The sequence below is a fragment of the Aotus nancymaae genome, unplaced genomic scaffold (genome assembly GCF_030222135.1).
Source record: "Aotus nancymaae isolate 86718 unplaced genomic scaffold, 86718_ANA_hifiasm-v0.15.2.pri h1tg000062l, whole genome shotgun sequence".
In the NCBI taxonomy this organism is placed as follows: Eukaryota; Metazoa; Chordata; class Mammalia; order Primates; family Aotidae; genus Aotus; species Aotus nancymaae.
In genome coordinates this window covers 44,428,806-44,442,943 of record NW_026988476.1, presented here as the reverse complement: position 1 = coordinate 44,442,943, position 14,138 = coordinate 44,428,806, and the positions used below count along the sequence as shown (strand labels likewise).

The 14,138-nt window shown below is 41.1% G+C and overlaps 1 protein-coding gene across 4 annotated transcripts in view; it reads left to right on the top strand.

Moving 5' to 3' along the window:
* RAB27A (RAB27A, member RAS oncogene family) overlaps positions 1-14,138 on the top strand; it is an 84,079-nt gene that overhangs the window by 57,527 nt on the left and 12,414 nt on the right. For all 4 annotated transcript variants that reach the window (XM_012469805.2, XM_012469808.3, XM_012469806.2 and 1 more), the window contains one exon: positions 3,921-4,044. In XM_012469805.2, the coding sequence (XP_012325228.2) occupies positions 3,921-4,044 (124 nt within the window). The remainder of the gene's footprint in view (positions 1-3,920; positions 4,045-14,138) is intronic.

Genomic DNA, 14,138 nt, shown 5'->3' with positions numbered 1-14,138 from the left:
ATATTAATATAACCTTAGAGAATTTATTAGAGAAACCTGTAATATTAAATTCTTTTTTTTTTTTTTTTTTTTGAGACGGAGTTTCGCTCTTGTTACCCAGGCTGGAGTGCAATGGCGCGATCTCGGCTCACCGCAACCTCCGCCTCCTGGGTTCAGGCAATTCTCCTGCCTCAGCCTCCTGAGTAGCTGGGAATACAGGCACGTGCCACTATGCCCAGCTAATTTTTTTTTTTTTTTGTATTTTTAGTAGAGACGGGGTTTCACCATGTTGACCAGGATGGTCTCGATCTCTTGACTTCATGATCCACCCGCCTTGGCCTCCCAAAGTGCTGGGATTACAGGCTTGAGCCACCGTGCCCGGCCAATATTAAATTCTTAAAATCTAAATCTTTAAAACACTGATTAAAAAATATATTACTTAAAAATTACTTGCTGTTTGGGGATTATGAAAGGGTAATTGGCTGTAGTTTTGATAGTAGAAAACCTTATTTTAAAAATGAGTTTAAAAATAATTTATCTAGTGCACTGTGGTTTTCACATACTTTGTATCTGATCCTCACAATTATCCTGTGCAGAGGTTCGGGTCAATGTTGTGTCCTTATTTCAGGGGGAGGATATTGAGCCTTAAAAAGTAATAGACTTATCCAAGGATATGAAGCTTTGAATTTCAGTTCAATGGACTTTTATGCCTGTTCTGAAGTCATTTGGCCACTAAGAGTTGAAGAGCTATTAATTACTTTAAATATGAGTTCCCCAAATACAGTAATGCTTACTGGGGCTTCACTTCATTAGATGCCTGGCTGAGTTGCATACCTCATTATTTCCCTTGTAGATGAATGACAGTGGCTATTTATGGTCTCTTGCTCTCAGCCCATCCTCATCATCCCTCCTTTGCATCATCAGAACACGTTCTGGGGCTTTTAAAAACCAACCATTTTATAAGGATCACTAGCGAGTGCTCACAGAATCTCTAAGTTTTAGATTAACATTGAAAAGTAAACAACTCATCTGTTTTTCATAGGTAGACACTAAAAGTTTGAGACATTAGATAAATATTGCCCATCTAGACTAACTAGTTGGATAAAGAACAAAATTATGTGAAAAGATGTTTACATATCTATGTATTTTGTTTTGTTTTCTTTAGAGAGTGAAAGAGTCCTTATTGCTCAGTTAGGTAAAGAACACTTATACATACTGAAGATTTTATATCTTTAATAGAAAGCATTTTCCACCCCCTACCATTTAAACAAAAAGGTATAATGTTCAGTGTCAGAAGTGGTAATATAAAATCTTAATTAGGAACAAAAATTTGTTAGTTATCTGTAGTTTTAATTTTTATTCTTTCTGTCAGCATTTTGAATACTAAAAGGATCATTCATTTCTTGTCTCTTAAAATAATAGCTTAATACACACACACACACACACACACACACACACACACACACACACACACATCAGTGGTGAGTGCCAGAACACATTGCTACATTAAACAAGTAGCTGGCTCATGGGCCTTGACTGGCCGAGGGGAGAGGAGAACAGGTCTATACTCTTCCTTTTCCCTCTGCTCCTTGCAGACCCTTCCCTCTCACTCAGTCTCTCCATGTCCTCTTAGGAAGGGTGAGAAGAGTCTAAAGTAAGCCCCACTTAGTTGAGGAGACAGACAGAGGCTGAGTCCTCTGGGGCTAGATTGAAATCTGAAAGGAATTTGGTAGTGTAGTGGTCACTGCCCTGTCTTCCTAGAGTTCAGAAGAGTAGGCAAATCATGCCCAGAGTCACTCTTCATTCAGTGCTAGTGTGTTTCGCAAGGAAACTTTAAAGTAGCCTACATTTCTAAACTTTCTTCTGTAGACTCACATGAGGAGTGCAAGAACTGAGCAGTATATATTTTCATATTTTTGCCTCTCTAATTTTTATTCCCATTATTCTATGTCTGAAAAACCCTTTCACACCCACCCCAATTCTTTAGCCAACTGGAATTGTGCTTATTCTTTGAAACCGAGCAAAGATGGCCTCTGTGATATATTCTGTGATAAACTTAGTTGTGTTGGATGTTTTCCGTCCTCTTAACCCCTGTTACATTTTATACTGTTTATAGGGTTCTTATTATATCCAGTATCAGATTGTAGTTATTTATGTATATGACTTTTATCTAAGTGAAGTTTTTAAAATCATTGACTAATTTACTTTTTATAAGCACAGTCTTAGTAGAAAAAGTAGGAAAATACAAGAAAAAGAAACCATCAATCATTGCGCTTCCTAGACTGCCCAAAATAAATACTGTTAACCATAATTACTTGTGATACATGCTCCTCTAAATGCTTTAATAAATTAGTTAGTAGTTTTCAAATGCTAATGTGCATCTCAGTTGCCTGGAGGACTTTTTAAAACACAGATTTCTAGCCCCATTTCTAGCATTCCTGATTCAGTAGATCTGGGGTGGGGCCTAAGACTGGCATGCCAACAAATTCTTAGGTTATGCTAGGGCTGGTGGTTCAAAGTCTTTACCTGCAGAATCACTGAATTAATTCATTTTAATCCTTACCTTGACTATATAGAGTAAGTAGTATCATTATCGCCATTTACAGATGGTGAAACTGAAGCAGTCAAATAACTTTATCAGGGACACAGAACTAGTAACTGGCAGAGCCAGGATTCAACCCTAGGTACACTGGATCCTGAGTCCATGCTCATAGCCATGACACTGGGCATGGGCTCGTAACACCTTAGAAGGTGTTAATAGAGCACAGAGCCACTCTGGAGACCCGAAAAAGAATGAGGTAACCATGAAGCAAGTCTTGAAGGAAGGTTGTGGTTAAGTATTCAACAATGTGGGAACAGCATGTGTAACAACCTGGAGGAAAGAAAGGGCATGGTTTTTCATGAAATGATACAGTTTGGTCTCTCCTCTGTAGGTCTTATTACCCCAGTTGCCCCGACGCCAAAGAACTGTTGTGAAAAACCATGCAGAGTATCAGGCCTGTGCTAATGCTCAGTAAACACCTGCCTACTTGACTTCTTCATGATAAGATATAATAAACCCAACTTCTTAATGAGGAACTAAAATGTCCACACTTTTCTGGTTAACCATGATGAAAAATAAATTAGGCTTAAACTTTGAAGTGTGTCTTATTGTGAAAGTCTAGGCCCTTAATTTTGTTCTGGGCTGTAATGAGTAAGAAATGAGGCGTTATTTTCCTACTTTGAAAGATTGAACTATTTAGCTTAGTGAAGTTCTTTTGTTTGTCAATAGCTTTTTATAATTGTGCCTATTTTCAGGTGAAATAAATGCTGTGGATAAGAGTTATAGTGCTCGGCTTCCACTTGGTTTTGGTGACAGAATTATTTACTGTTTGTTCTGGACATTTTCTCCTCATTGAAGTCTGTATCTTGTTTGCTTTAAATGAATTGATTCTGCCCTAGGATAATAGAAAAATGTGAAAAACATTTTGGATAGAAATAGGTTAGTTTGGAGAAAAGTAATTCTTTTAGAAATGTCATTGCTATGGAGAAAAAAACCACATAGAAACAGTTTTAAGATTAGCAATAAACCCTAGGAACGCCTCCAAGTTTCTTTTCAAATAGCCTTCCATAAAAAAGAAAGGTGTTTTGTGTGTGTGTGTGTGTGTGTGTGTGCATGCATGTGCATGTGCACATGTGGGCCCTCACGCTTGAGAGTTAGCACATTCTTTTATAAACTCTCTGATAGCAATAAACTGGGGTATGTGCTTAAGAACAGGAAAGGTTTTATATTTCTGCCCCAACTATTCAGCTTTCGGATAAGATTACTGATACTTTGAAAGTATTATGTCAATTCCCAGTATCTACATGTACACAGTTTTCAAAGCACTTTTGCATGTATTGCTCATTGATCATACACTTACATTATTATTTATGTATAATAAACTTTTCTATATGAATAGGCCAGCTACAGATGCATGCATATTGTGAAAACCCAGATATAGTGCTATGTGGAAACAAGAGTGATCTGGAGGACCAGAGAGTAGTGAAAGAGGAGGAAGCCAGAGCACTTGCAGAGAAATATGGGTGAGTATTTTTGTGGAGAAGTCTAGAGAAAACATTTTCAATGTAAACATTAGCAGGTGAATGGTAATGAAAGAGACGAAATTGGAAAATTAAAGCAAAACTTCAGCCATAGGCCTTGGGACGTGTTGAATATCTCCTTTTTATATTATATGATAATAGGCCCATCAAAAATGCATGTGGCAAGGGCTTCCTTCAGTGCTTTGGTTCCATTTTCTCAAGGTCTTGGCATTTGCAGAGAGACAATTCTTTTGTTTTTTTTTTTTTGAGACAGGGTCTCGCTGTGTCACCACACTGCAGTGTAGTGGTGCAATCTTGGCTCACTGCAACCTCTGCCTCCTGAGTTCAGGCGCTTTTCCTGTCTCAGCCTCCTGAGTAGCTGGGACTATAGGTGCACGCCCCCATGCCCAGCTAATTTTTGTATTTTTAGTAGAGATGGGGTTTCATCATGTTGACCAGGATGGTCTCAATCTCTTGACCTTGTGATCCACCCCGCTTGGCCTCCCAAAGTGCTGGGATTACAGTTGTAAGCCATTGTGCCAGCCCAGAGAGACTTTGGCAACTGTGAGTGCAAATGCATTAAGTGTGTAAAGCCTTCTTTCCAAGAAGCAAATAGGAGACTCCTGGGGTAAGGAAGTCCTCTATGTTGAGCAAGGAAATTTCAAAGCGAGTTCATATATTATTGTAGAGAACGCTAGCATATAAGAAGGGCTTATTGGGTATTGCAGACTAGGTGCTGGTTTTGAAATTTCTATGCTGGTGTAATGTTGGGGTTTAGGGGTTCAGGATGCCCTCAGCCCCCCTCAGGGGATGTTTCTCCAGGTTCTCGGTCTCCTGCCCTCCCAAGAATGAGAGAGGGGACCATGGCGCAGTGCGTGGTAAATGCCGGACTCAAGTATTTGTAGAAAGTGATTTTATTTAAAGAGAGAGAAATAGGAGGAGAGAGAAAGAAACAGCTAACTCTCACACTGAATGAGAGAATCCAGAAAGATTCTCTCCCAGGAGAGAAAAGCAGCTTCCACACTGTATGGAAGGGAATAGAGAGAGAGATGGAGTTTCAGAGGGGAAGACAGTTTTCCACGAGAGTGGGGAAGGGCACCCCAGAGGGGAAATCCAGGAGAGGGAAAGATGGCTTCCACGAAGGGAGTGCTCCTGGAAGGGGACTCAAACATGGAGTCCGAAGGGGTGTGGAAGAAGGGGACTTTTAACCTGGGAGGAACCCCTACTTCTCTAAGACCCCAGGCCAGTGAAAGGAGTTCCTTAGAACTTCTGGAGTGATTGACTCTTAGTTTCTTCCGGAGCTCTAACAGAAACCATTAAATCTCCTGGATGGAGAGAGATGGGAGGGGAGCATGGTGCTGGGATATTCTTGCCCTTAAAACTATGCCCCCTTGTGGACCCGGAAGAGAACACATTCCCTCACTGGGCGAGGAGTGTGAGATCTCCTTTGGTTTAGTCTTTGGTTTTGTGATGGAGAGTGGGGAAGATACTCTCTTTGTCCTTCAGTTCTGGGAATAGGATCATAGCAGCAGCAGCAGCATGAATTGGACATGAAAGAAGTGGTCAGCAGCTACATTAAAGTATTAAAGTGTTAAGGGTGCCTCTAAAAGGAGTTTGTAGTTTACTTTCTTTCTACCTCTCATACAATGAGAACCCATAAGTAAATTCTAACCCTGACTGGTATTAAAAGAGGAAGGCAGCAAGTGGACTGAGAAGAGATGTTGTAGAGGTTGCAATGGGTGTTACCCGGCCTGTGGCCTTGGTGGTTAGCAGAATCCAAGGAGGCCAAGGAAAGACGTTTTCCTTTTCATTGTGCAATCACTATTTGATTCTTTCTTTGGTTGATGGAAGTTCAGAAAGCTGGTAGGGTTTATACCGAGAAGGAAGAGGGAAGATAGGTTGGCCAGGTAGGAAGAAGGCAGACTCTGGAGAGCATTGAATATCAGATAAGGAGATTAGATTTGATCCCTGGGGGACAGGGAGTTGCTGAAAGCCTTTGAGCATGGAAGGATGTTATGTTTACTTTTCCAGATCATTCTAGAGGCTGTAGGTGGGGAGGGAGGAAAGACTGAGAGGTTGCAGTGGGCTGTGAGGTGGGCAGAGGCTGGATTTGTGAAAAAGGAAAAGGAAGAATAAATCAGGAAAAACACATAGGGCAAGGGCAGGATTTTAGATTTTTCACAAGTCTAGCTCAGCTGAAGGATTCCCCTCCACTGTAGGCTTACTCTGGCAAGGATTTGCAATTGGATGTAGAGGTTTTTAACTTAGGGCAGATGCTGTCTAACCATGTTAGAAACATCCAGAGGGCTTTTAATACATGCTCATGTCTGGGCTTCACCTCTAACCATCAGACATGATTCGTCTGGAGGAGTTTCTCAGGCAGGGTTCAATTGAAGAAGCATACCTATACATGAAGGGGTCTGTTACAGGAATTTGAGCATATGCAATTGTGGGAGCTGGGTAAGGAATCTCTGTAAGGTGTTGTGTTTGTGTTTGATGCTGAACCTTGAAGGACAGGACAGGCAGACCGGAAGAGAAGGAGGGTGTGAAGTGGGGGATGGATGGAAAATGTAAGAACCATCTGGGGCCCATGATGATGGACTAAAATCCACGTAAATTCCTGTTGCCTCTGACCTAGATGGTGTGGGTGTCCTGCAGAAACTGGGCCCCTCTGTCACAAGGCTAACAACATTCACATGGCCCAGGTACAGGTCTGGTTGCTGGTTTATGCCAACATGATGAGCCAGCAGATAAGCGACAATGTATGAGGGCTACGAAATGGATGTTGCTTTACTTCTCACCCCCAAAATTGCCCCCAAATGTCTTTCTTGGTCCACCCTAACCAGAAAGGGAATTCTGGGAAACATTGTTTAGCCTAGCCAAGTTTACTTGTTACAAAGCCTGAGCGTGATCTTCATGTGCAATGCTTGAGAACCAGTAACTTAGGTGATTCTGAGGTGGAGGTTGACAGAGCCTTACCAGCCATTCTGAAATGCACCCCTGTTCCCTTGAGAGGCACTCACGTACTGTAGTGGAAAAGAAACAGGGAGAGATCAAATACCACGGAGAATGCTGAAGCGTTGAACTGTGAGGTATGTTGCAATGGGTAAGGAGGAAGTAAGTGATGAAGCAGTGGAAACCATGGATCTAGAGCATGCTTTTGAGAAGTATTTCAGTAAATGCAAAGAAAAACACAAAACAAAAAGGCAGTTAGAGAAATTAGCTAGATCAAACAAGCACATTCAAGTTTATTCTCAAGTTTGGGGGAAGAGTCAGGCTTGACTTCTTGTCCCTGTGGGCTTTTTCAGCCCTTTGCTTGTTTCTTGTGCCCTGGTTCTCAGGATTCCACAGCCTGTCTGGTATCACAGAGCCTAACCTTGCCTTCTGCCATATGGGGTAACTGAGAAACGTAGGGACCATCTTGCACTTGTCCTAAGGTCACGATCGTTATGGAGTATTTCATAGAGTGGAGCTCAATCTGTAGTTTTTGAATTGAGTTAAAATGAGAAGAGAGGATTTAGCAGATAATGATTGAAACTCTTGAAGAAAGGAAAGGGCTGGAAACAGAGTCCCTTAGGATACAGAAAGCATAACGTGTACTTCAGTAGGCTGTTTGGCACTTTCAGAGGAAAATATATTGGAGCAATTTGGTTCACATGCATTTCACAAATTTGGCATATAAATTTAATGATTATTTTCACAGATGTTTTGTTTTAGTCTTATTATAACATTTACACTGGTTTCACATGCACTAGAGGACTACATTGTTTATCCATGTGCTAACAGTCAGAAAAGAGGATAAAGTTTATGGCATATCTTCATATAATTTGTTTGTTGTCTGATAAATTTACATTTTTTTGTTATTATTATGCTTGGTATGGTGGCTCACGCCTGTAATCCCACTACTCTCGGAAGCCAAGGCGGGTGGATCACCTGAGGTCAGGAGTTAGAGACCAGCCTGGCCAACATGGTGAAATCCTGTCTCTACTAAAAATACAGAAAATTACCTGGATGTGGTGGCAGGTACCTGTAATCCCAGCTACTCGGGAGGCTAAGGTAGGAGAATCGCTTGAACCCTGGTGGGGCAGAGGTTGCAGTGAGCTGAGATTGCAGCATTGCACTCCAGCCTGGGCAAAAACAGCAAAACTCTGTTTCAAAAAAACAACACCAAAACCAGATCACTGACTCTGGAATAGACATACATTCCGAGAATGAAACACCATGTCTCAGAAGAACGTTGGAAGCCTAATAACTCTACAGTGCGAATATGGAATATTAATCTATATATGCTGGGACAAGTAAATTTGAAAATGAGGACTTCATGCAACAGACAAAAATGTAAAGGCAAATGTATGCCTGATGATGAATAGCAGCAAAAAATTTGTAGTGGCCTAAGAGTCTGTTTACCCCTAATTTTCCATGGTTTTTTTGTTTGTTTGTTTTTGCTGTGAAACTTGGTTAAATTGTGATATAAAGCTCTTAGGATGCCTCCTAACAAATCAAAGTGATCTCTCTGGTAAACCAATTGAATTTTCCTGGAACAAGTGCGACATAATGGTTTCCAATGTATTATATTGAGTGATATTGTAAAGGAAGTTAGAGAAGAGAGCGAAACAGAAAGTCGTTCAACCTTGTACTCCTGCCAGCCGAATGATTACAGTTCACACTGTTGCTGAAACACTTAAAAAAGACCGCTATGAAGTCAGAGACAAATAGACGAGAAAGCAGAATGAAATACTGCAGCATTCCTCTTGTAGAAGACACTATTAGATCTTAAGCTTCAGTGTCCATCAGAATCACCTGAACACTGCGTGCCACAGTTTCTGATTCAATAGGTCTGTGTTGGAGCCCACAAATTTATATTGATAATCAGTTTCTACACGTTGCTGCTGCTGGTTCAGGACAACACTTTGAGAACACCAGTGTAAATTCTCAGTTCCTATCAAATGTGGATGTTAGCAGACATTTTACTTGACAGGTGAACATGGTAGCAGATACTTTCTTTGGACAAAGTCATTCTTGTACAGGATATGAACCAGTTATCTACTTGTGCTGTGCATGAGTGAGTGAAATATGCTGAATGACTTCTCATTGGAAAATCTATGCTAAAGAGAGGAAGATTTTTTTTCTCACGCAGTTAGTCACATCACCTATGATCTAGGCTGGGAAGGGACACTGGGATTGGTACTAAGGGAGCACCAACCACAAGGGAGCAGACAAGAGCTTCACTCTGTGACTAAATATGGTTGCATTGAAATGTCTGTGCACACTTTATTCACAGAGGATAGTTGGTGGTCATAACAAGCATTAGTTATTGATTCAGAATTGAGGGAAATGGAGAAAAATGTGAATATTATCTAAAGCCGGGCATTGTGGCTCATACCTGTAATCCCAGCACTTTGGGAGGCCGGAGGCCAAGGTGGGTGGATCACCTGAGCTCAGGAGTTTGAGACCAGCCTGGCCCACATGGTGAAACCCTCATCTCTACAAAAATACAAAAATTAGCCAGGCATGATGGTGGTTGCCTGTAATCCCAGCTACTTGGGAGGCTGAGGTGGGAGAATTGCTTGAACCTAGGAGACGGAGGTTGCAGTGAGCCAAGATCACACCATTGCACTCCAGCCTGGGTGACAGAGCGAGACTCTGTCAAAAAAAAATATATGAACTAAGAATGACAACTGAATGTACATATTTCACGTGCTGTGCAAAGAAATGGGCAGCAAATTTACAATGCTTTTCTCCCTGCTGAAGCCTGCTGGTTATTTCTGAGGAGGATGCTCAAGAGATCTGGACTGAAAGAGGAATTAAAAATATTTATTTACAACATTAATATCAATATGGATCATTTCAGGGGTTTCAAGTAGCTTAGTTCAACAGCATGCACAGTGTCTTCCGTAGTTTGAACTAGATGAAATGTGGTATAAGTAGCTTGATCTCTAATAGTTTCATTCTTTACAAACTTGATTACATCTTTTCTTGATTTGAGAAATAACTTAGTCTTGTATCCTTGGACATATTTGAAAAGTACTGAATAAGCCATAGCCAACCATATAGGACTGATTCGCAGAGCTCCACTTAATAGGATCTGGGTTTCATCTGCTGCATCCTCCTAGGTTCAAACAGTCAGCATACCAGCCGTTTCCTGAAAATGTTGCTAAATTAGCATCCAACAGACTATGAAAAGTAGCGTGAAACTCATTTCTCACTTTAGTGAGACGTTTCTTCATAATTTCTAGATCTACGTGTGAGCCAAATAGCTAGAACCATTTGACAGAACCACCAAACATATTTGCTGTCACTTCTAGTTTTGTGAGAATAAATAACGGAAAAGAAATCAGGATGCTGACCTATGTCACGAGCAAGATCTTGGTGAAAAACTGCAAATGATCTGCCCCTCTCATTGATTTGAATCTGTTTACTTAAATTTTTTACTTAAAAATTTATGATTAATCTGTTTTTGAAAAATACACTCTAATAATTAATGGTCTGCATGTACTCCAGATGGCCTTTAAGTGGCCGCTTAGACTGCTGTCACGATTAGCAGCCCTGAATGTTTTTGTCTTTGGCAATACGGCTCCATGGTGGTGCTGCATTAGCACCACCGTGTGGAGAGAAGGAACAATAGCAGTCTTTCTATGGTTAAAACAGGGGCAATACATTCTCTTGAAAAATTTTTTTTTTAGAGGAGTCTTGCTCTGTCACCCAGGCTGGAGTGCAGTGGCGTGATATCGGCTCACTGTAACCTCTGCTTCCCAGGTTCAAGTGATTCTCCTGCCACAGCCTCCCGAGTAGCTGGGATTACAGGCACACGCCACCATGCCCGACTAATTTTTGTATTTTTAGTAGAGACTGGGTTTTGCCATGTTGGCCAGGCTGATCAGGAATCCATAACCTCAGATGATCCGCCCGCCTCGGCCTCCCAAACTGCTGGGATTACAGGCATGAGCCACTGCACCTGGCCCCTTGAATTTAAGCTTAGGATACTAAATTTTTGTGTAAATGTAGGAAAAGCAGAATATTTTTGAGAGAAGAAAAAATCCCAGTAACTTAACACTTTTTGAGAACTTGCTGGTTGCTAGGTTTTTGCTAAGCACGTTCTATTTATTATCTTTTTCCTCCTCACCATCCTTCATGAACCACTGCTAGTTGTTAAACCTCTAGGTCAGAGGCAGAGGCGAAGGTCCCAGAGCTGGAAGTGGAGATGGGGTGGCTGGCCCTAGAACCCAGAATCTTAACATCCTTCTTTCTTTATCCTCAGTTTCCTCTCCAGCTCCAGAATTTGAGATACCTTTATATTGCTTTTAAAAATGTAAAATACTTAATAAAAGTGTTCAGATAAAATAATTTAAACTTCTTCTAAAAGTGAACATTAAGAATACGTGGAAAAAAAAAGGAAGAAAGAGGAAACTGTCTCAAAAAAAAAAAAATACGTGGAAAAGACTGGGTGCCATGGTGGGTGCCCCAAATTAAAAAATATATATATATATGGACATAAAAATGTTTCTGATTGTATCCACTAGACTTTCAATGCCCTTGGGCAAGCTGTGTGGATGTAAACACGAGGCACACTTCTGTCTCTGGGACATAATTTTTTTTTTTTTTTTTTTTGAGTTGGCGTCTTCCTCTGTTGCCCAGGTTGGAGTATAGTGGTGTGATCTTGGCTCGCTGTAGCCTCCACCTCTGGGAGTCAAGCGATTCTGCTGCCTCAACCTCCCTGGTAGCTGGGACTATAGGCATGCACACCATGCCTGGCCAATTTTTATTTTTTTTTAGTAGAAACAGGGTTTCACCATGTTAGCCAGGCTGATCTCAAACTTTTGGCCTCAAGTGATCCACCTGCCTTGGCCTCTCAAAGTGCTGGGATTACTGGTAAGCCACCGTGTCCAGCCTGGGATATCATTTTCTTATGGAAAGAAAGTCTTAATTCAGGGTCTTTTCTATGGTTCTCATCTAGTTTCCTAGATGAGACTACAGCTCAGTATTCCGCTGGCACAGAGCTGAGAGTGGAGTGGACTCTAGCGTTCACTTATTTCTGTAGAAATGAAAATCTTACTACCTCAAATTACTCAGAAAACTCTGAATGATTAAAGATTTTTAAGTTGTTAACCTGACTTGTGGTTCTATGACCTACAGGTTTACAAATGGCAAGAAAATATACTTTTAATTGAAAGAAGTTTGTTACTTGAATTTGGAGTTGCAAATCTAAACTATGTCATGTTGATATCATACATGTTTTAGCATGAGTAACTTAAAAAATTAGAACTCATGCTTTGAAATTATACTAAATATTTGCTTAATTAATAAACTGGACAGTAGCCCACAGCTCTGCTAGAAGCATCAATCGTTTATACCTCAGTTTTAATCAGTAGATTGAGATCTGTTATCTTCCAGCATTTAATGAAGATTGCTTGGGAAGTGAGGGGTTTGATGAGGAGTGAGGGAGGCAAATGCTTTTTGGCATGAAGCACTTTGGCTAGGACAGGTCTGAGTGCAGCATCTCTGATGTAGGGAAGCATGGTCCCAGGAACCAGAATTAGAGCAGTATTATCAATCAGCTACATTGTGTATTAAACCAATGTTCGTGGGTTAGAGTGTGAATTTACTTTTATTTTTTATTCTTTTTTTTTGCATACAATACAGATTTTTTTTTTGAGATGGAGTCTCGTTTTGTCACTCAGGCTGGAGTGCAGTGGCACAATCTTGGCTCACTGCAACCTTAGCTTCCCGGTTTCAAGTGATTCTCCAGCCTGAGCCTCCTGAGTAGCTGGGATTATAAGCCTGCACAACCACGCCCAGCTAATCTTTGTATTTTTAGTAGAAACAGGGTTTCACTATGTTGGTCAGGCTCGTCTCTAACTCCTGACCTCGTGATCCACCTCGGCTTCCCAAAGTGCTGGAATTATAGGTGTGAGCCACCACGCCCAGCCTACACACAGATTGTTTGAGAGTTTAATGTTTACCATTTGCTGGTGACATTGGTTTTTTGTGATGATGTATTCTGAGTTTTTGTTTTTCTTTCCTGAGACAGTCTCCCTCTATTGCCCAGGCTGGAATGCAGTGGCACTATCTCGACTCATTGCAACCTCTGCCTCCCAGGTTCAAGAGATCCTCCTGCCTTAGCCTCCCTAGTAGCTGGGACTGCAGGCGCATCCCACCATGCCTGGCTAATTTTTGTAATTTTTAGTAGAGACAGGGTTTCACCTTGTTAGCCTGGCTGGTCTTGAACTCCTGACCTCAGGTGATCTGCCTGCCTCCGCCTCTCAAGGTGGTGGGATTACAGGTGCGAGCCACTGCACCTGGCTGTGTTCTTAGTTTTAAATGACAAAATTGCAAACGTTTATAACCTAACCCATTTCTGTGTCGGAAATAGGAAACATTTATTGTTTTTACTGTGTGTCGGGTTCTGATCTAACTGCTTTAAATCTTAACTCATTTAATCTTTACAAGAAGATACTGATATTATTTGGTATTACAGATGAAGCAACGGAGGCACAGAGGTTAATCTTTTGTTAGAATCACAGTTGGCAAGATGTGGTACTAGGATTTGAATCCAAGCAGCATGACTCCAGAAGTTATGACTTTGTTTTGGAGATGGAGTCTCACTCTGTTGCCCAGGCTGGAGTGTATTGGCATGATCTCAGCTCACTGCCACCTCTGCCTCCCAGGTTCAAGTGATTCTCCTGCCTCAGCCTTTCTAGTAGCTGGGATTACAGGTGCCTGCCACTGCCTGGCTAACTTTTGTATTTTTAGTAGAGATGGAGTTTCTGGTCTTGAGCTCCTCACCTCAGGTGATCCACATGCCTTGGCCTCCCAAAGTGCTCAGATTACAGGTGTGAGCCACCATGCCCAGTCTGAGGTTATGACTCTTAACCACTGATCCATGCTGTCAGTAACTTCCATGCATAGGTTTTATACTTTTCAAAATACTTTCAATTATGTTTTCTGATTTATTCCTGAAAAATGATGGTGAAGTAATTTTCAAGATCTGCGAAGGAAAATTAAGGAATCAAATGAGGCTGGAGACTCGAGTTTTAAAGATATTTATAACTGATTTTGAGAGAATTTTCAAAATGACATAGACATCATTGTGATTTAGT